Source organism: Neopelma chrysocephalum, unplaced genomic scaffold, assembly GCF_003984885.1.
Source record: "Neopelma chrysocephalum unplaced genomic scaffold, ASM398488v2 Primary Assembly neopelma1_25, whole genome shotgun sequence".
Lineage (NCBI taxonomy): Eukaryota > Metazoa > Chordata > Aves > Passeriformes > Pipridae > Neopelma > Neopelma chrysocephalum.
The window spans coordinates 14,357,224-14,380,354 of record NW_020897694.1 but is presented as its reverse complement, the minus strand read 5'-3'; the positions used below and the strand labels follow the sequence as shown (position 1 = coordinate 14,380,354).

The 23,131-nt window shown below is 41.7% G+C and overlaps 1 protein-coding gene across 2 annotated transcripts; it reads right to left on the bottom strand.

The window, feature by feature from the left end:
• Window positions 1-1,186: 1,186 nt before the first annotated feature.
• On the bottom strand, window positions 1,187-19,925 carry KLF5 (Kruppel like factor 5). 2 transcript variants are annotated; one of them, XM_027674535.1, is made up of 4 exons: window positions 18,979-19,197; window positions 16,210-17,080; window positions 15,013-15,072; window positions 1,187-3,146 (listed from the first exon to the last, which is right to left on the bottom strand). In XM_027674535.1, exons 1-4 carry the CDS (start codon window positions 19,195-19,197, stop codon window positions 2,968-2,970), a joined length of 1,329 nt encoding a protein of 442 aa, XP_027530336.1. In that variant the 3' UTR covers window positions 1,187-2,967. The 2 variants fall into 2 exon arrangements, with proteins under 2 accessions (XP_027530336.1, XP_027530338.1); XM_027674537.1 differs by lacking the exon at window positions 18,979-19,197 and adding an exon at window positions 19,852-19,925 and having other exon boundaries at window positions 2,342-3,146.
• Window positions 19,926-23,131: the final 3,206 nt, after the last annotated feature.

Here is a 23,131-nt window from a genome sequence, read left to right as displayed (position 1 = left end):
GCTGCTCCCAATACTCCATGTCACCACTGCTACACTACCCTGTGCTCAGCAAAATAAGCTCGGGTAGTTCTTTCACAGTGACAGCACATGGACGATTGCCCAATTCACTGCCAGCTTCTTCTCCAAGCAGAAACGCCTCAAAGAAACTTGGGCATTTTTCTAATGGCTAGATCAGAAAAGGGCAATGCCACAGCAATGCTTCTGGGAGGTCTCTCCCTATTCCCCAAAACATCGCCCTTATCTTTGGGCTTATGCAGTTAGTGAGATGCAGGGAGATTTTCTTGGTAATTAACATCTTCACTGACTTTGTTCATGCTACCCTAGGTATTTTTTAAAAAGATGGATTAGCTGACATGGGGGAGAGGCTAATTAAGAGGGAAAAATTAATTTAAAAAAAAATCAAAGTTTGATTGTAAGGAAAGAACAGAGAAATTCAAGAAAGGATTTATGAGTCAGAGTTTACAAGAAAGTAATGGAATTCTGAATAAATTGATAATTAATTTAATTGGATTATCATAATTTGCTCATAAATTATATTTAAATTGATTCTTTTATTAGTTTAAGATAAATATCTTCTAAAAAGTCCAGCATGCCTGTTTTCTTTAAGCTTGGAGAAAAAGATGACAGATGTACCCCCCATCCCAATCTGAACATACACATCCACTCAAATTGTTCAAGTGAACTATATTCCTTCTCCCAAGGGAGAAATACTGAAAAGGAGATACTGCTGTGGCAGGCATTGTATAGCGCTGTTATGGGACCTTCCTGCCTTTTTAGGGCATGAAAGCACCTTTCTGGGGAGAAACATCTTTTGGGCACCAATGCTGATGAGTGTGAATAGGTTTTAACCATTTTGAAAGTGGGAAAGAATTTGTATACCTCTATACACCCAACCTTTGATTTCCAATCATGCTACTGTGGATGCACAATTGCAACCATTTTCAGGCAACCATACACTTCCTTTAAAGTTCAGATGGCAGAAAAGCACCATCCTTTATCCCTTCACATTTATTATTTTCATCAGGGCAGGAGGCAGAAGTGTCAGGTATTTTCCAAAGAGGCAGCCCCTCCTATGTAGAACAGACACTCTTTGCTTAATATTGCCATGATTTCCAGCTCCCACTGCAAAAACACAGAACTTTCATTGTCGGGAGCTAGAGAGAGCACATGCACGCACACGCACACACATTAGGCACTTTGTTTTATTTTGCAAAAAAAAAAAAAAAAGGAGTCTTTATATATAAACCATTTCATTCTCTCTCAAAACATTCTACAACTATACAGCTGTTTGCTCCATCCTTTGCATAGGAAATACCACAATACAAAAATAAGGGGGGGGGGCAAAAGAAGCAAAACAGCAACCAATTTATGCATGTGTTTTCACGTATAAACATTTGAAGCCTTACAAAATTATTTACATCATTTGTCAACTATTTACATTAAGAGCAACATTTCTAACTATAACAAACAAAACTATAATTTATCAAGTATACGTAAAATTGTCTTAAAAAAAAGAGTCTATCATATACCACAAATAAATAAAGACAAATAACGGTTTTAACAAAGCTAGGTTTTCCTGCAAGACCCTTTTTTGGTATTTTGATTGTCTATTCTAGGCTTTGGTTGACAGCTTAATATTACGGCTTGTGAAGTTCAGACACTTACTATTTTGTTTGTTTTTCTCCTGTTGTCTGGCCAAATCCTACCTGGTCTAACCTCATCTTTGGCCCTTCATCTACTATTTCAAGGCTGAGCACGGTGGATCAAAGTCATTGTTAGCAAAAAAGGGCACCATTTCTTTGACTTCAGTGGAGTTTCAGCTACTTTTGTCAGCAGCAAATTTTCCCCTGCGTGTGTCAATCTGAACAGTGGATTAACTAAACTGCACTGTAATTTTAAACAAAACTACTGTATCCTTTACCTCCTAGTAAATTACATGCAATATCCACATCAAACTAGATCAGACTGGTGCTGAACCAGCTTAACATGTCTGTGTATGGAAACTGCATCCTAAATCCTTCTTTTTAAACTGATACTAAGTTTAGCTTTTAGTAAGAGGTTTAACATTCTGTGTTCATTTTAACTATCCCCGTTATTTCAGCTTCCAACATTGACTTTACAGTTCATTCTGCATGTTTTGCCCTTTTAAGCAATTTGAAAATGAAATCCTGCTTTGAATATTCAGTGCACACCATTGAGTTAACAGGTATAAAACATCTGAAAGGCTTAGCTCAGTTCTCTTAAGAAAAATGAAGCTAAGTTGGTTCTGTTTTGAGAGGTATATAAGTAACTTTTTTTCATAAATGTGCCATGTTATCAAATGTAAAACAACTGCTTTTTTCAGATGTTTCTTAGAAAACTTTTGTAATAAACCTAAAAAAGCTGATCTGCATATTTACAAAATCTTTGTCATAGCAAACATGCAACACACAGAACAAAGTATTTTGTTCTATGGCTGTTTATGAATTTTTCCATGTATTTTATATCCACAGAATGGCTTAACATTAAAAAAAAAAAACACAAAACACATGTACTTAATATGTCCAGTAAAAACCTGACAGATTACAGTTTATGGCTTTTCCACTGTGTGCATTCATCTGCATCCTCTCATTAATTTGTTTACCAAACACTGTCACCATAATGACAGTGCTTTGGTCAAAACACCGCAAGAGGACAAAATATGTATAAAGCTGCAATGTGTTGAGATATAATACTTGTAAAGAGATGAACCTGCTGACTAAAGCCATATACATTATGAAAGCAAACAAATGACCAAACACTCTGGTATTGTGATACAGTGTCTTCCCTTTTCCCGCATAAATATACAAAATATACATTTCCAGTTTCTTTTGAGATTTCTTTTAAATGGATAACCCATACTCAAAAATTAAACTAATTTCAGTTATATGTTGAGAGTCAATAGGAAATTGCATAGATACAAAACAGCCTCAATGACAAGTCCAGGTTTTAATTCTGATGCCTCTTCATGTGGAGAGCCAGGTGATCGGAGCGGGAGAAGCTGCGATTGCAGACGGCGCACTGGAAGGGCTTTGCCCCCGTGTGCTTCCTGTAGTGGCGCGTTAGTTCATCCGAGCGAGCGAATCTCCAGTCGCAGCCTTCCCATGTGCACTTGTATGGTTTCTCACCTGAAAGAGAGCACAGAGAAGCGAAACTGTCAGCCATCACTCTTTAGCACAGACAACCGATGAGAGATCACACCAAATAGCACTGCTCTTCCATTTGAAGAAATAAATGACAAACAAGGAGCTGATGCCTCCTAGTTATTTGCAGCTCTATTCATCAGGCCCCAGACAAGCAGTCCCTTTGTTTTTTTCAGCAAATTTTGTTCTTGAAAACGTGATTTAATACCTCAATAAAATGTAAGAAACTTCCACATGCAAATCAGAGACAGCTATGGTACAGAAATGCAGAGTTAAGAAGCCTCTATGAGATCGAAATACATTCCTTTACACTCACTCCAGTACGACAGGGAGTAGGAAAAAAAGCAGTCTTGCGTGACAATCTAGCCAAGTTTGTAACTTATGCTTGCACCTTTGAAAAATGGGTAAGTTATACAGAGCTTTTTTAAGAGGTCTGAAATGGGAAGGAAGACTTTTACGAAGATTCTTTGTAGTGTGCAGATCTGTTCAAGAGCTTCTGATGTGTGAAGAAAGGGGCATGGTGTGTTACAAACACAACGAGGATAGTATTTTCTAAAATGCAATACGCAATAAAAATTGTGGTATCCTGCTTGGGGCTAGCTATATATAGGAGAAGGTACCTACAAGTTCAAAGCACCCGTTTTCAGAATGAAATGTCTGCAATAAGGTGCTTAAATATCCATATTTTAGAGGTGGAAAGTGCCTGCTGTTTCTAGCAGTCTGTACTAATGTAGGGGGAGCATGGCATCTCTGAAAACTTGCTCTGTTATAGCAGCTCTGAATGCAACTTCAAAATATCCACCTAGTCTTGAATACACTGGTCCAGGCACCTCAAATGTTTGCATTCATCAATTTTAGAACTATAAACACAGTATTTAAAGCATGCCTACAATTTACAGGTGTTTGTTGAAATGGGAGAAATATAAAGTCAAAAAGCCATGATGACTTCTGTGGCAGTAGCTTCATCTGGAGCAGAAATACACCCAAGCTGAGCACTCCAAAAAGGCCTTTCTAACCTCTTCTACCTCTCCATTGGTCTCAGACCTTTACCCTCACAGTCTCAGTCCTATTGCACTGTTGAGTGCCTCCTGCTTTTTTGTTTTTTACCATCACACAAGCATGTGAAAAAAAGAAAGAAGCCTATATCCTGTGATCTGTTTATTCTGCATAAGCTATGCAGGTAACACCACTTGAGAAACTCCAAAACATTACTTCAAAGGCCCTTATTTATCATGCAGATGAAATTATGAAAATGTTTTTGTCTGGGAGTTTCTACTGCTTCTTCTGATCAACTAGAAACTTTTCATGTCCTACTGAGTGCAGAACCAGCCCTTCGCTCACAAGGGGGATTTGGCTTCATGTTAGCAGGGTCACAACCATAACCAGACCTCTGCAAGAAAAACTAACCACCCAACCCCCCCCCTTTGCAAAAACAGCAACTAGGATTTATTGAAATCATGGTGGAAATGTAACATCCCTTAAGAACAACAAGAGCCTGGCATCACCTCTCACAGAATTTAAAATTATTTGGTGGATCGCAGAGCAGAACACAAATGATCACAGATTTCTGTCATAGCTGAATTTACTCTGAGTAAATTCTGATGCTGATTGAAGACTGAATGGTCTATCATATAGGATTGTTTTTTGCTTTGTGCAACACATTCAAACCCAGTGTGTAAAGCTTTTCTAACACCAGAGAAGTCAGATAACACAGTAGAACGACAGGAAAGGTCCCTATTCAGTGAGGGATCTTTTGCACTATATACATTAATGTATTTTAACTGGATTATTAAGGGTGTCTGTAAAAGACTGTTGCTGATCTATAGGCACAGCACCAGAAAGATCTGAGAACACTTTGCTTTAAAACATACATGCATACACAGAGGTTACATAAAAGCATTACTCCTGCATTTGAAGCATCTTAAAGCCAGTGTATTTATTTAATAATTTTTCTCATTTCTTTCTCTTTTTTTCCCTACTAGCTTTAAACTCTTCTTTAAAAGTCTTCACTTAAAACTGCCAACTTTATACTTGATGCTAAATTCCCAGTCTTGTGATTCTGCCCCCCCTCACTGCCCAGGGAGAGCATATACATAGTTAGGCCTCTATCTACTCCAAATGTTTGCTCTTACATTTTGCAGAATTACACAAGGAATGACAGAAAAGGTAAAGGGGGTAAGAAAATAGCACTAGTTAACGAAAGCCTAGAAATATCCGGACCAGACCGGAATGGGGACCCGGAGATTAAAATCTGTTTCCAAGCACAGCATCAAGGAGATATGAAGTACGTGCAACTTTCACCAAGTGTCGGACTACACTGCATTGAAAAAGCAGCCTCAAAGTTGTCCTGTGTAGGCGGTACCTGACCCTGAGAGAGTACAGACAGAAAAAGAAGGTGTCCTCCATTAAAACTTTTCCTCACGTGTGAGCAGTGTCAGCAGTGATACGAAGGCTCCTGGCACACGGACTGCCAGCAGCTGGGGCAGCAGTGAACCCTGTACCTTGCTGGGTGCCACAGTGGCCAAGCCAATGTCGAGTCCAGCAACCAGAACCCCCATCAAACTCCAGGGCACTCAACTTCATAGAGACACTATCTTGACACTTACCGCACTGTCACGGTCACTTCAGTGCCAGCCACAGCCACAATTCTCCTGGGCAACAGCGTTGCTCAGGGGAAAAGCTACATGCAGAATAGCACCGCTCCTCCCTGCCGGCAGACTGCTGCAGACCTAAGCTAAACCAAGCACTGCTCAGGGATGGATGAACAGAAGGGAACAAGCTGCTGCCTTACACAGATTGTTTTAACAGTGTTACTTTTATGTACTGGAAATTAAGGCCAGAATGCTGCTTTTAACCCCTACTTTGGCCAACAGTGAGAACTGGAAAATGTATTTTTAGTGCCAGTGTAGAGGCCTGGACTATTTTGAATAAATCCTAGGGGTAAAATACTGAATATCTATGTTTGTAATGCTAGTTTCCGTTGGAAAGTTCTATTTAAGAACTGAATCAATTTCAAATGTTTTCCTTTTGGGCAAGGAGGAAGCAGGGGTAAGAAAAAGTAGGTGGAGATTATTTTCACTCCTTTGGAGCAAGCAGAAGAACAACTATCTGGTAGTATTTTCTCTCTCTCAACCTATACACATGCTTTTTGTCACTTAGCAGAAATAAGAATTCGGTTTAAGTTTCTGCATGAGAGGGAAAAAGCACCTCACATTACATATTTTCTGAAGTGATCCTACTTCTTTGCTATGCTGACTTTAAAGCTCTGAGAAATCTGGGTTGAAGATTTATTTTTTAAAAAAGCAGGTATATACAACAAGGGACACTGAACCCTTTATCCACTGTTTTCATTGGCTACATAGTAATGCAAGATTTGTTTACTTTAATGATTGTGAGAAATACAGTAGCTGTAAAGTTTTAGAAATATTTGGTTTTCCTCCAGCAATTTAGGGCTTCTATAGGGTGTTAAACCAAGAATGCCACTGGTCATCAAATATGAAGGCAGTACGGCTTGGTTTTCTGGAACATGATCGCGGTATCAAACAGATATTTCACTGTAAAAGCAAGAAAACAGCTAACTCCTCCACTTCAGGGGAGCTTCCACGGGATTTGTTAGAATGTCAACACTGTTCAACTAAAACACCATGAAGGAAGCTGGTACCGTTTTCCAGCCAAATAGCACACTCCAACTCTTTCTTCCCTAGCCAGAAATATTATACGCAGCACTTCTGGGAAACAGAACTGCTTTCCTTTAAATTAGACTTCAACAGGATAGGGATTTCATAAGTTTAATTGGATTTCTGCATAACCTCCATCCAGTATCACTGATTTAAAATATTTTGCTAGGCTTATACATCACAAAATATATCTTTAAGTTCTTGAGCTCTTAAAACGTATCCACTCTCCAGTTTAAAAAAAATACATTTGTGGAGCATGAAAAAGAGACTTGTACTTGCGCACAGAAATTTTAAGCTCTAATGTTTAGTTTGGAAGCTCTTTTACAGAAAGCACCTACCAAGAGATAAGAGAGCTTAACCTGAGACTATTTTGCTTGCAATGTGCCCGTTACAAAAAATTATTTACAATGCTATGAGATTGCAAGGATGTCAAAAAGATATGCAGATATCCACATGCTAACCTAACCAGTCACTTCAACAGATAAAATTTCGTAGATCCCAAGGTTCGGGTTTCTTATCAATACCACAGGAGAGTGGTCTGGACCAGTAAACACACTGTGTTGCCTCTTCTCCCTTTAATTTATCTTCTTGTGATTTAGACATGTCAAAATGCAACAACTGCTTTCCAAACACTCATTCTAGTTGCTGGCAGTGACACTCATGGCCATGCTCATTTGCGTAAGGCACAGTGCCACCAGTGCAGGGGTGACGGTCATTTTGAAGACACCCTCTATCTTCAACATGGAGCCTCTATGCAAGAACATGTTTGGAAAAAACAAGTCACTGAAAGCTTCCATTATTGATGAATTTCCCTATTAAGAAGAAAATAAACTTCCTTATTTCACTAAAGAGATTTATGACTTTATTTCTGCAAATCACTGGTAGGATGGCTTTCTTTAAATATAAAGCTGTAAACAGCAAGGGCTGGATTTTCAAACCTAAAGTTAAGTAACTCTATTGGTATGCAGAAATCCAAATACAGGTATTACACCAGCCAACGCCTGCAACTTCACTTGTTTGCTATCAGAAATTTTTGTCAGAACAGCGAGTTTGGAGCTTCCTTGACGAATAAAAAGTAGCATGCTTTTCAAAGACTCCAAAAAGACAACACCTGATTACATCTTGTAAGAAAGTATAAAGACACCCTCCGCCAGTCTTTCCATTTTAATATTACTTGTGTTTATTTTATGGAACTATGTCTAGTGGCAAGTGTTTGGCCTTGATAAATTTTCAACTAGGTGTGATAAAAAAGTGGCAGGCAAAGCAGAAGTTTCTGCACCATAACTGCACCAGTTATGTACATAACCTTTATCATGTTCAGTTTCAAACCAGATTATTAAAAATATTTATGTTGTCTCAAAGCTTTCCAGTGAATTTGTTTTCAAATTTTTCACACCTTAACATCAGTCATCTTAATTCCTTGACATGCTATAGCCTTAAATTTTTAGAAAAAAAATAAGAACAAACAAAATGTTTTTTCTTTTTTTGTTTGCTTGAAATAGTGTTTCTCTAGCTCACAGCACCACAGTTTTAAACTCTGGTCTCTTCCAGGCTGACTGGATCGGAAAGTAGTTACTTGGGTGTATGCCTGCACTCGTTCAGATGTGTTTTGCTCCCACTGTTTAGTTAAAATCAGACCTTCCTTCTGCCATTGACTAAGTCGTCATTAAAAGCAGCTTCTTGGTTTCTACTTGGGTTGTGGGGTTCTTTTTTGAGAAAGAACAGAAAGCTGAAGTTTCAAAACAAATAATCCCTTGGGTGTTTAAAAGCTCTTTAGTGCACCAAAATTCTCAGTTGTCCAAGAGGCCTGGCAGCACACAAGCTTATTTTGTGAGTGACAAAACAAATTTAGTCCTTGAAACATCCAGCCCATCAATGATATGAATGAGCAGCATATGCTGCACATTTTAAAATGTGATAAAGCCGCTACCTAGTATAGTAATGGCTGGAGTGTGACCATTAGGTACTACTTCACAATGAAACAGCATTTTGAGGAATTTTTTAACAGAGAGCTATTGAGCCCTCGAAGTCCGATCACTGCTAAATCAAGCATGGACAGGAAAAAAAGATAACTGAGTGGTGAGCAAAGAGGACTGAAAAGAACTGTGCATCATCTACTTTCTGACCGGAGAGGAATTACCTTCGCAGGGCTCCCACCACTGCTTGAAGCACATTTATTTTGGTAAGTGTTGTCTTATGCAGTTCAAGGATTACTGGGGAATCTTGACTGGCCTGTGCAATGGTTTATTTTCTTTCTGGTATAACATTCTGTCTTAACAGAGGTGGTCTCTCTTCAAAGAGACATGCAAACAAAGAGGAAAGGAATTTTTTTAAAGTAGGTTTATAAGAAATCCATGCCATCTGAGGCGCATGGCTGTGTCTACGCATTTCCTAAGAACACATTTCCTAACCTATGCCTGTGGTAGAAGAACAGCTCTTTAGCTCTCTCACCAGTAACACTGGCTTTTGTGCAGTCAGATAAGAGGTGCTCTTAAAATGGAATTTATTAAACACGTACTGTAGACTTCCAGATTTCCATCTACTGTATGCACACAGACACACAAAAAAAATTTAAAAATTAAAGCAAAACGCAAAAGCTATTTTAACTCGAAGCGAAGCACTGTACACTTGCCAAAATCAAAGGTTTTAATATGTCCTTAATCAGAGTTGTTAGAGATCACTGAATATAAATAATGCAGCCTGACAGGACAGGAATGCTGCTACCAAGATACTCAGACTAAACTAGGACATTACTCAAATGTTTCTAATCTTTCACCAATGGGAGGTGCAGGTCATCTAACAAACAACAAGCAACACACTACTCCAGCTGGAAGCAGGAGTCAATCATCCCAGTCAAGCTCAGAAATTAATTACAATAAGGAATGTCTGATCAAATAATGGAAAGTTTTAATCACTGGCAATTGCTGTGAATCTTGGGACTATATTAGCCTATGGAGGGCGGTCTCAAAATGAACTATATTTAAAGTCAGTCTCTTAGGTCAACAGTTTCCTTATCAGGAATCAAATATCCTGGAACTGAAGTTTAATCCTCTCAGGGAGCAATTGACAGAAACAACAGTTTTTTTAAGCTTTCATGCTTAGAGGGACTTTCTAGGATTTTAATCAAAAAGAAAATATTAGGCTTTTTTTTTCAGTATCTAAAATCTGAATACCCCTCACCTGACACCTTAGAATTTAATTCCTGATTCATAAAAATTGTATGCTGATGTGAATGATCAGTAACATTTAATTAGGATATAGTTTTAGGTTGCTAAGATTTCACCTTCTTTTGAGCAACGCATTCTAACACTTCTCATTTAGCTTATGACTACAGATAAAGAACCAGATCAATTAATCCCAAGGTCTGCAATTGTTCACAAAGTGTTTGAAAAAAAAAATGCATTATTTTCCCTTAAACTGTGGTTTGCACAGGAAAATAATGTACTTCCATTTCTCACACAGGCAACTAATGGATTTAGAAGAATTCATAAATAAAAGATGCTAACATACTCTTCTGCACTGTCTAGCAACACTGCACTTTAATGCACTTTGTCAACAGTTTCATTTAACTCTCTTCCACTTTTCCTTATGGTCTCTATCAACGATGGCATTTACTGACAGCTCCTTAAAGTATAATCCGTGCAACTGACTCATCTAACAGGTCAAAGAAGTGGGGTCTGCACAGAAATATTACTTAGTATCTGTTTTCACGATGCAAAGATTTTTCCAGGATGAGGTTTGCTATATGCACAGACGGCTGCAACCACGAGCAAGGCAAAGTCTTTTGGGGCCTCCATTCCTCATTTGTGCTCCCTGAGCGAAATCCCTCACCAGAGTCTCAGGATGATTTGAGTTGATACATGTTTTCACAAGGTGCTTTTCTTCCACCAGGCAACAAACTACTACCTATTTTCCCTTCTCAAGAACAGGCATCCTGAATTCCTGGGCAATTCTATATGGTACCACCTTTTTACAAGTGTCCCTAAAGAGCACCAAGTCCTAGGGACTGCTCAAGTCCACTGCACACAACTGGTTCTAATTCTGATGTACCATCAGTCTAATTTTGGATCTATCGAAGCAGAGATCTAAAATAAAATAAAACGTTTAACACCTTGAGGATCTGCACAAGTCAGCAGCTGTTCCATGCCTATATAAACATTTGAAATAACTAGGGACAGTGGAAGTATTTTGAGTGCATTTCATTTAGAGAAATGCCATTTCTCTTGAGTTATCTCGGCTTCCACTTCCCATCACTAAATCCAAACTAGATCTATAGATAGAGATGAAATAGTTCTGCAGTTAATGCTAGAAACTATTAATGGCAAGCCCATCATGTGACCAGAGAACATGCCTGTACAAAGACTCTGTATACAGAAAACCAATATGCAGCTGGAAAATGTCCTCAATGTGCGTGCCTTGATGTGTTCAAAACAATGACAGATTTTCCTCTAAAAAACATACGCAATTCTGAAGCGTGCAGCTGTTCACAGAAATAAGAATTAAGAAATCCCTGGAGCCAGCAGTTCTGCAGCGTTGCAGGTAGGGTATTCCAGGTACCCACATATCAAACACTTAATTTCCACAATCCAATCTTTAACATGTAAAGAAATCTAAAAGGGTAAGTTATAGGGCCACTGTTGTTAAATGATTACGTGATATATATATTTATATACTCAGACGCCAGAAAAGGAACTGAATGAAGTTTATCTGCAATATGCAAGTAACTGTTTTTCATTCAATATTTGGCAGGTTTTTTAAGTTGGACATATAGCTGTTATGCCAAAGGTTTAGGGTGGTTTTACTGCTGAACAGCCTGCGATAAATGCACAACTCCCTCACACATTTTATACCATAGTTGCACAATGCCGAGCATAAAAAGAAACTTGTTTCACGACGAACAGGTAAAGTTATTTTAAAAGGAAGTGTTTTAAGGTATTACAATGTACCAGACACCTGCATGGAAATGGATAAAAAGTGTTATGCATCTTTTCAACATTTGAATCTTTGTTCATATTCTGGTTTGGGGTTACCAGTTTTGAACTAAAATCTACTTCATCACTTACAAATGCTAAAGCATTACACAGAGAAAGAAAAATGTGTGCCTGCCTCCGCAACTGGTACAAATACACTACCCCAGCTTAGCTCTTAATGGGAATACTGGATTCCTAATCAACAGCAAGAGTCCAAAGTAATTGCATTAAATCAGCATAACTATATTAGCTTATACCACCTGACTTGGTGTAAGATAAACACCTTGGGAACACTTAAAAAGAAAAATGTATGAGATTTTCCTCTTGCCCATTGCCTACAGTTTTATTTAAAGGTACCTCACAAAGTCTAACAGTGTGTTCATATCCCAATTGAAAAAGGAAAGACCACTGTCTACATTCCACCTATCAAAAATAACATTTCTCTTAGCTTTGTTCTCAAAAAACATCTACTAAACCCAGGGAAAGCCTTTCAGAAGGGAAAGGTTGCTAAATAAATACCGTGAAAAGGCTGAGATTTTCCAATACAAAAGGAAAACCATAAGGTCCGTCTTGACTTTTAATGGCAGACAACCTTTGCTGCAGGCTCTTTTATTTTAAGATGACAGATTGCTGAGAAGGGCGGGGACTGGTTGGGATGAGAAAGAGACTGCAGCCAATTTTAAAAGGTATTGTTAAGAAACTAAGAATAAGGAGAGAACAACTTCAGTGGTCCATGATTACTAAAGAACGGGTTTAGCCAGACAAACAGGTCTGCTATCCCTGAAGGGATTTGAAAGAATATCACACACAACTTTATTAAAATGGATTACGTGACATTTGCTTTAGACTTTGAAGGTAAAAGTTTCACAAAAGTCCTTTAAAAAAAATTTAAACTAAAAAAATCAAAACTTATTAGTGCTGTATGAATTCACAGTTCAGGGGGATGGGATGCACAGAGGCACACACCCTAATTTAGCTCTCGGCATTGAGTCCTTAGGAAATCAATAACGAGATTCCCTAGCACTCCTGGCGGAGCTGAGCAACTTCTCAGGTTTCCCTGAGTTTGCACCCCTTTACTTTAACATTCATTAATCGATTTAATGTTAAGTCAGAGATCTGGCTCTTAATACACATTTCAACCATATGTTAAGGCAGAGATCAGAATCAGTGTTGAAAATCTTCAATTATGAAGTGAATATTCAAGAGAGTTAAACTAATCCAAACTCTGAAATATTGCAGGTAACAGGATACGGACTCACATTCTTGCATGTAATGCACGCTTTAGACAGTTTATCCCTTCATTCACCTCCCCAGAAGACCCTTTGTATTACAGACCTGCTTAAATTCACTAGATTTTTATCTAAAAGAACATTCTTGTTTTCATGAATACATCAGTTCCTTTGACCTTTGCACATTTATCCACATTTCTAGGTAAAAAAGTGAAGGCAACAATAAACATTAATGACCCTAAGTAATATATGTTAGCAACGTGGGATGTATTTCTATGCGCACACGTATTAACTTTGTAAATCCTAATGTCATTACCACTCAAGCTGCAAAAAAGATATAAATTTATTTAAAAAATAGAAAGCGTTCATTTCAAATGCTGATGTAATGCTAATTTTTAGACTAAAGCTTTGCTTTTATTTTTCTTTCTACCTATTATATAATAGTAAATGAGATATTTAAAACTGGTATTTAGTTCCTGGCTGAAGAACGTAAGTGGAAATTGCACACTCTTAAATTTACAGATTATTTATTAAAAGGGGTTTCTACTCTCTGACACTACTCAGATTTACATCCTCATGAAAATATTCCTTTCTTACTAAACTTACTGCTAATGGGTGATTACATATAAAAAGTATTTTTAACTGCATTTGTGTTTAGTCTGTTACTAATGCAAAGCAATAATCTTTGTACAGCTGCTTTCGATTTTTCCCTGTGACTGCAACACAGGTAACTTTCATTTATCAAAAAAAAAAAATTTCCTTAGTAACGTTTAGCCTGGAGATACTCAATTTCTTTACAATAATCTAACGATCCATTCTAAATAGCTGCTGAACAGAAAGCCTTGTTTCCATAGAGATAGTGAAACATTTTGTTAGATCACAGCTCACGACAAGTTTTGTTTTGACTTTTGGTTTAAACTTACTCCTTACTTGAATGGCAAAGTCGCTTGAACTGTGATTCGTGTTTTGCTCTGATTCAAGGTCGATGCATAAAAACCACCAGGCTCATACTCAGTTTTAAAAACAGGAGCTGCAGCCCTCTCATTTGATTTGATACTTTTCACTGATTTAGCATGAACAGTTCTGTTCTAAGATCCTGGCAAAGAACAGTACTAGCTTCCAATGTCCTAGTGGTTTTTCTCCCCGTTTCCCTCTTTCCTTCTTCTCCCTGCCTCAGCAGGTGAATGCTTAGGAAGAGCACCTAGGGCAGTTCCACCTCCCAACCACTGTCCTCTGCATGCATGGCTCCTGCACCTACACACAAGCAACACCATCCCCAGCTCCACTCCATGCAGGCCCGAGAATGGGGACTGCCTCTCTAGCAGGAGGTGGAGTTTGATCAAGGTACAAAAAACAAGTGTGACTCACTGACACTTTTAATTGTCTCCATTTTAATGTCATTCACTGACAAAAAAAAAAAAAATTGAAATTATGTTGTTGCTTTTTTAAAATAAGTATGTAGAACCACATGTCTTTCAAAAAAAATAATAAAACACACTTAATGCCAAGGACTAAGTAAATGGACATTATCTTGGGAATTTTCATGACGTTTCTGAAAAATTCTAAGATTAAAGAATTCTAAAAGGTCAAAGAGAAATACCCAAACTGGAAAATTCCATCTACTTAGATAAATCGTTAAAAGAACACGTTTACTATGCTTAATTCATTATTCAAGGGGGAAAAAGTCTATTTTTTAAACACGATAATGGTATTTTAGATTGAAAAGGCAAGTTTCCATCTGCTTTATTCTCAGCTATTGTGAGTTCTGTATTATAAAAGGTTTAACAAAACTTCATTAATAAAAGCAATTTTTCTTTTCATTGACCAATCCCTAAATATTTCTTAACTGAACTGCCAGTTTGTACCCACACCACTCTAGAGACAACAGGGAGGAGATGGTAGACCAAACATGCTTGATTTCTCAGAAAATGTCAGCCATGAACGAACAAGAGACAGTAAGAGAGTGAATACATACCTGTGTGAGTTCTCAGGTGTGCTTTTAAGTGAGAAGACTTTGTATAAACTTTTGTGCAGCCTAAACCAAAACAAAAAAGCAGAGAGGCTTCAGTAGGGAGAAGAGGAACACTTCACATTACATTTAAACTTCCTCAGTCAGTGTTGGGGTACTATCTGGACGCATTTAAGTTTACTACTTTCTGGCATCATCTTTGTCATTTAGAAGTAAAATTTTACATAGAAAGCTCCTAAGGATATGCTGCTTTAGACAGAAAAACCACGTATGTTTCTGGCAGATTTACTGCTTTGTAATGTATTATAGATCAGGAGCTGCTACAATCTATGTACAGTAACACCTGCTACATAAGTTAACAACTCAGCAGGGGGCTTCATCGTTTTAAAATTTCCCAGAGGTCTTGATCAAGCCAGACTCGGTGTCATTGTCACCCGGGGCTCAGCATAACTCTTCCACCAAGCACTTATCACACTGCACACTGAATGGGTGCTACACCACCCAGAGTTATGTTGCTCAAGGGGGAGAGCAACCATGAGCAGCAATTTCTCTCTGCACTACAACGGGTGTGAACATCTTGTATCTGGGATCATGTACTAACTACATGGAGGCACAGTTTATAGTCCCTCTTCCCCTTCAGTATAAGAGAAAGAGAGGTTGAAGACAATCTACCTGTGGGCAATTTTCAGAGATGGTTTTAATGGATTTATGAGGGCAGCTGAATCTCCTGTTCATAACAGGGAAGATATGGCCATGGCCTCAGCTACTGGGAGCTGAAATGATTCTTTCAGTGCCAGAAGATTCAAACTGAGCTGTATTGCGTTGGACAAACCGACCCTCTGCTCCACCACAGGTATTGGAAGAATGAGAGCAGGAGCTGCATAGTCACACTGACTTACATTAGCGAAGGCCATAATTTTTTTATTTTCTATAGAGTAAAACTTTTGTAACATAGTAAAATGAGCTCAGTTGTTTAAGAGAACGACAAATGACATGAAGAAAACAGTTTATATTATTTAAAGAATGTGAAAATGTCGCATTCAAAATAAAATAACAAAGAAGATAAATTCTACTTTGACAAGAAACTATTTGGTTCTCCCTAGGTGTAGACAACAGCTAAAGAAAAACCACTTATACCTCATCCATGATTATTCACACTCTTTTTATTGTAAGGGCTGGGATTTTCTGGCATAGATTGCTTACCAGGATAGTCACAGTAGTGGATACGTCTTTTCTCCAAATCTGGGTTACTTCTCCTGTTGTATCTGACTGGTTGGATGTTCTGGGGGGTTATGGGCAGAGTCGCTGGTAAGTTCGGATTGTGAATCGCCAGCTTCGAAGCTATAGTTGCGGCATATGATGGAGGAGGGGTTAAATTCTGCAGCATCTCTGCTTGTCTGTCTGGACTTCCAGGTTCTGAGCTTGGGGGTGAAGGAGGGAAGTAAGTGGCCTGCTGCTGCAGAAACTGGTTTGGCATGGTGTAGCTACAGGGGGGGATACCCTGGAACTGTTTCATTGCAGTCTGTGGAACAGCCGAGGAGAGCGTGTTAAGGCCCGCCATGGCTGATGGCATGGAGACATTGTTTAAAGAGTCCATCACGGCTGCCTGAGTAGTAGTGTTGGGCATATCTAAATCCGGTGAGCTCAAGAGCTGATACAGCTGGCCTTGCTGGGGTGTGACAGAAAGATGAACATCTGGAGTAGGAAGCTCCTGCTTGATGAAAATATTGTTCACATCAGGAGTTTGGTGGGAGCTGAAGATGCTGGTAAATTCGGGGAGGGCCTGAGTGGGAGTAGGGGCAGGGGCAGTAGTTTCGTTCTGGTGACTGAAGATGGTGACCGGCTCTGTCTTGATGTGGGTTACACAGGGTCGCTGAGATTTGTACAGGCCAGTTCTCAGATGGCTAATGTCGGGGAGGAAGACGTTCATGTTGATGCTGTAAGGCAATCCTTCGCTGTCAGTGAAAAACTGGTCTACAACCGAGGCACTGTCTCTTCTGTATTTCTTATGTTCGGGGATGACGGGAACAGGCGGCAGCTGAGGTGCCAGGTATTTCTCCATTTCACATCTTGTCTACAAAGACAAAACAGACCATAATCCACATGATTTGTTACCAATCAAGAAAGATGATGGCATGCAAGTCATGTGAGGGTTTGCAAATAAAAGGCAATACTCTTCAGCCAGGTGCAAGACACCTAGAGAGGAAGTTATGAACGCTCACACTAACGAGAACCTGCCTTTTATAATCGCACGCTGATCAACATCATCAAGGACAAGGAGATAAAGTCATGGCATAAGTCAGTCACACATTAAGATCGATCTGATGTTTCAGCATACACAAACTTTTCATCTTTTATGCCTACAAGATAGTGCAAGGCACAGAAGTGACAGGCGCTGTGCCTAATCTGCAGATCTCCTGCTATGGAATTCTCTGCCCGAGCAGGGTGACTGCCTATCTGTTTCACCGCTTTTCTTTGAAATGCTAACTCTAAAAGCCACATCCTCAGCTGCCTATTTGAATGCTAATACTTCAAATAACGCGCTTATATACATACATATATTTCTACACTTTCAGGATTTTTCCATAAAAGAACAGTATTTGATTAAAAATATGACACCAAAGTGTAAAGTTATTAATAATATTGAATAACAAGAAGAGGGGTTGACTGCATCAGAGTACTCTTTGTGTAGTGTCTCCAGGACTACACTTAAACCAGTAATAATCTATGCAGTGTATAATTGGCTAATAGCATGATAAACATGTCCCGATCCATGCCTCAGTCCTCGGAGAGCTCTTTAATTACTGGAAAATCATTCTCTTAGCGCAGTGGTGCAAGGGAATCCGTGGGTGGCTGGAGCCCTATACATTACTGGTGTACAGTCATCGCCAAAACATTTATCACGCACTCTCCAATGGGCAAATGCTACATTCCCCCCTGCCCTGTCAAGAGAGTGCTCATACCAGACCCGTTTAGCACTCCGCAAGAGAAAGCAGCTGACAAACAGCAACTCTGCCCGAAAGCGGATTTTAGGACCTTTCTTCAAAGACCCCTAGTAAACACCACAAACAAACGGAGCCGCCTTCCCGAGTCTTTGATCTAGATCTGCCTCGACATGCCAGACTACTTTTCCAGCTCTTGTTTACGAGCCGAGGGTAGTTCGCTTTGAAGCCGTGAGTTATTTACTCGCTGGAGAAGACACCACCGAAACGCAGCGCCCGATAGCCCGCTGCGGCACCGGGGGCTCCCGCCGGCGCGGAGGGCGCGGGTGTCCCACAGGGGCGCGGGGAGCCGCCCCTGGAACGGGCACTGTCCGCGGGCTGGAGCCCGGCTGCGGTTGGCGCCTTCCCGCTTTTAGCTGCTCCAGCTGCTTGCCTGTGGATCCGCTCCCAAACAGCCTCCTGGGATAGACAGAAAATCCCGGGAAGTCCCCCCTTACCCCGTGTGTCGGGTGCTCTCGCCCCCCCCCCCACCCCCCCTTTCCGAACATGACTCTCTGCGTGGGCGAGGAGGACAGGCGGCCGCTCTAATTCTGCCGCCGGGCAAGTGCGAAGGCAGCAGCTGTAGCTTTCAACACAGCCGCGGGGGCAGCCCCGCTCCCCCCGGCCGCCGCGGGACGGCCCGCGGAGCCCGCGCCCCGCCTCGGCCCCGGCCGCCGCGCACAGCTCCGCCGGCGGGAACGCGGGAGCGCTCCGCTCCGCACGGGCGGCGAGGCCGCTTCCCCGCACACGCACACACATACACACGCGCACACATAGACACATACACCCGCGCACACATACACACACCCCGCCGCTCCCGCCGCAGCCCCGAACCTCACTGTCCGCCGCCCTCGCCCCGCAGCCCGGCCCCACCCAGTCCCACCCGCCCCCTCCGCAGCGGTCGTTCCCACCCGGGCGAGGCGCGATGGCCAGTGGGCTGTGCGGGGACCAGCGCCCACCGGCGGGCTGGGAGGGGGTGCCAGCAGCCTACCTGCACCATCTCCTCCCCCGGCAGGGTCGCGCCGCCGCCCCCGCCGCCCCCAGGGTGTTGCTGCGGCTGCTGGGGCGGCGGCTGCTGCTTCAGGTCCTCCCCGGCGAAGATCGCTGCCTCCCGGGCGCCCAGCACGGGCTTGAGCTGCGCGAACACCGGCTCCTCGGGCTGCTGCACGGGCCCCAGGCGGGCACTCATGGTCAGCACCCTGGTGGCCATGAGGCTGGCGGCGGGCGCGGCGCGGACGGTCTGCCCGCCCCAGCACAGGGCGACTGACCCGCGGGCGGCTCCGGGCGGGCGGGCGGGAGGCGGCTGCTCGTGCGCTCAGTGCCCAGGAGCCCCAGCCCAGAGAGCATCCACTCCGCTGTCGTCAATGCCTCCGCCTGTACCTGGCCGCGGGTATCTACCCGGTGACACACGCCCGCCTCTATTTCACCCTACTCCACCCCCGGCCCCCCCCCCACACCCCACCCAGACCGGCGAAGGGGGCCGGCCCTACCGCCCGCCCTGCCTACGGGGAGCGCGGGCAGCTCCTCCCCGCCTCCCGGCCCGGCCCGGCCCGATCCGGCCCTGCCCCGCAGCGGCGGCACTGGCGAGCGCGGCGGAGGCGGCGGCGCGGAGCGGTCCCAGTACCGACTCTGACCCCGGCCCGACCCCACCCCGGCGGTATCGCCCAGGCAGCAGCCAGGGAGCGGTGCCTGGCGCAGGGTCCTCGGGCAGAGGCGGCGGGCGTGATGCTTGCCGTGGAGTAGAAGCGGGTTTTCAGCAAGTGCGGCGGTCCGCCGAGGCCCCTCTCGTGCTTTCACTATTATTTATAGTCTTGTAAAGAAGCGTTGCTAATGTGGACACTTTAAAACAACCGTCTTGTCCTACCTTTCATCTTCAAAAGGGTTTTAAAGGCAGTCATTCAGATTTATTATTTTTTGTCCCGAAGGCAACTCGTACTCGAAACCTGCTGCTAATAAATTTCAGCGCTGCGATACACAGCCCCTCTACGCTATGAAAATGCTGTTTTTCAACGTATCACAGAAATATCGCAGATGAGAAGGAAGACAGGTAGAGGAAAAGAGGTAGCGAGGATTGTCTCGTCTCTTCCCTCTCCCCCCCCCCCCTTGGATGAGACAAGTTTCTATTTACTTGTTTTGAGGTGTGGTTTCGACGCAAAGCATATTTCCTCGTACACACAGGACGGTGAGCTAAGCTCCCGCATGTTTCGCTGAAGGAAGAGAAAAAGGAGGGTCCCTGTCCTTTCGTGCAACACCGGCGGGATCACGTCGTATGGGAAAAGTACAGCATGTAGTGGAGCCTTGGAAAAAAAGCACAAACTTTCCACCTTTTTCCTGACCCTGCCAGCTCTGCACTCTCGGTTTGCAGGGAGAGAGTCTGTGAATCCACAGACGTGTTGGCAACCTCCCCCTCCCCGCATTTATCCCCTATCATTTACAGATAAAGCTCTTTTTTAAAAACGTAAAAAAGCATTTTTTCTGGTCAACCTGGCACTCCTCCTCTTTGCCGCCCAGTCCACAGCGAGTAGGATGTCTCAGAGCCTGCATGTCGACAACTAATTACAGAACCAGGAAAGAGCTCAGCATAACATTTCTTTAAACAAACTGTCTGTTTAGCAATACGTAGCCGCTCGATGTTTGTTATTACTAACGCAGATCCGACTACTCCTGTCAGCGTAGCATTTAAAGCCGTGCAGGCTAATTTCCATCCACTAACACTAATACGTATTTGCATTTAGACAATGAAACTTCAGTGTCCTTTTCTGAAGACTCATGGCTGGCATTTCTTTCCTCACTCAAGCCTATAAGCAGGTGTTTTAACCAACAGATTTTTAAATCCTGTCTTGTTTTTGTGTGAATGCCCTTCGCATAACCCTAGTTAGGGCTATACTTCAAACTACAGTTTTTGAATGCCCGTCATGTCGCCTTTGTTAAGCCAGTTAGGCTTCAAACTACGTTTTTAACCCTCTGAAAGGACAAGTTTAGTATAAACTGCTTTCTAACAGCTTTAAAAATGGAAAACTAGCAATACTACACTAGGCTGTCTGGAAACTAATTCTTCTAGATCAGGCACAACATAGAGCTAGACAGCATCTGATTAGTGCATAAACCAACTTTCAGACATTTCTGTGAATTGTATGGCTGTAGTAAGTGAAATGTTTCTGAGACTTGCATACTTTAATTGCATGTTTTCCCTCCATCTCCTTATGTGAATGATAAACAGATAATTTCAAAATTTGGAGGTTTTTTGTTTTGCTTTGTTTTATATATGTACATTGTTAAAGGGTCTGCTCTAGCAAATGCTTTGGCAGGTTAATTAGAATGGTATCACTGAGTAAAGCTTTGTGTATACTTTAAACATCTTCAAAAACATCTCTGAATGTGTTTTAATACAGATAAATAAATCCAATCTCATCACCATGTTTTTGTGCTCATGATGGGCCGGGTCCTACAGTCTTTTGTCAAGAAACAATCAAATGGAAGATTACTAAAGACTACATAATTTTTAAAGGGTGATGTTTTATTTTGACATTTCTACTGTCACTAACAATAAAACAGATTGACTCTTGCTCCTAATCAGGTTCACTGCTTATCTGACCTACACAGTGCTGCACTATTTATCTTACAGTCAGTCTAAATGCACTTTTAGATCTAGACAGAGAAATTATTTGGTAGCTCATTTTAAGAATTTCCATTGTTATTAGATTTTATACTTTTGAACAAATCGTTATTATTTACAAATTTAAAGTCAGTAATAAGCTGCCAACTAATATCATCTTCTAAATTAAATTGAAATGAGAATATGTTCAGAATTTAAGAAAGAGTTTACAGCTATAATAATTTTGGAATGTTTCTGCTTCTTCACTGATTTTGCAGACAGTTAGAGGTGAATTTACACCTTAATAGACAAATTTGCAGCAGAAAAACAAGTAAGCTCTTTTCAACCCAGCTCGGTCCTGTTTGTGTAAGACTTCTGGCAGACACCTTCAGGAGTTACAGTAAGTGGTCATTCCTCTGCAACACAATTCCCTGAGCATCTTATAAAAATAACAACTCAAGGTCTTTAGTTACTGTCCTGCAGAGCAAAAAAAGGAGAAATAAAGCCTTGAGTGGTAAGCACCTAGAGCTAGATATGTGAAAGACACCTTTCAGTGTCCATGGTCACTGGTAAGAGAACTGCAACACTCTGCACTCAAAAGAACGTAACTAGGTTCAGGGAAAAAGGGTTAAACTTTCTGAAACTATGTAAATGCTGCAGGTTCTGAGCGGGCAAGGATCCAGGCTTTCTGAATGAATGTAGATTCAATTACTTTGAACTCTCTTGTTCTGTACATTCCTATTCGCTTAGTAGTGCTATACCCATTAGGGGAGACAGGAGAAAACAAGAACAAATGTCAAGTCCCAGGCGGTCGGGAGCTTGGCAGTGGAGGAGCCTTGTGGGAGTGGGGTTGGGGGCAAAGGAGTTTGGCAGAGGGGCAGGACGGAGACAGGCTCCCTGGTTTCCTAACTCATCAGCTCCACCAGACACATCTCTTAAGGAAGGGTACTTGTGTCCCACTGTCCTGGTGGGAGGAGTAGGGCCAGAGTTGATGGGGACTTGCACATGTGTTGTTTGGAGGGGTAGGGAAGGAATGGAAAGACATGGACAAGTTGTTTCATAATGATGAGGTGAGGGAAAACTGAGGACCTCATCTGAACTAAGCCAGGCTTGAAAGCCACAGGAAGATGTCTGATAATAATTTCAGGAGCTTTTAGCACATTCAGAGGCCTGTTCTGAGTCAGAAAATATCCACCTTATTTTTTCACGTAAACTAGAGAAGTGGAAATTAACACTCTTCTTGCAAAATAGTAGCTGTCTGTACTTTTGGCCACTCGTTAGACTCCATCTCCTCAAGGGGAGAAATGGTTTCTCTTTTTACTTCTGTCTTTCAAAAGAGAGCCAGTACAATCCTTTCACTTTAAGAAAGTCGTTGTTTTTCTCATTCTAACTTTCCACTGAAGACAGGATTGCACTAGCCACAAGGTACCATCTTAACTCATGACAGGCTTTGCAAATGCCACTTGTGCTATATAATACAGCACCACCACAACGAGGAATGTAGCAGAGTGACTTTCTGTTAAAGCGAATGTGGGGAATCATGAAGTGA

What these genes read in the sequence shown, in the direction of transcription:
- KLF5 (XM_027674535.1), bottom strand. Translation starts at nt 19,197, where the DNA reads ATGGCCACCAGGGTGCTGACCATGAGTGCCCGCCTGGGGCCCGTGCAG. An exon ending in CCACTACTGTGACTATCCTG is followed by an intron (nt 15,073 to 16,209) that starts GTAAGCAATCTA and finishes GTTTTGGTTTAG; the next exon opens with GCTGCACAAAAGTTTATACA. An exon ending in ACACCTGAGAACTCACACAG is followed by an intron (nt 3,147 to 15,012) that starts GTATGTATTCAC and finishes GCTCTCTTTCAG; the next exon opens with GTGAGAAACCATACAAGTGC.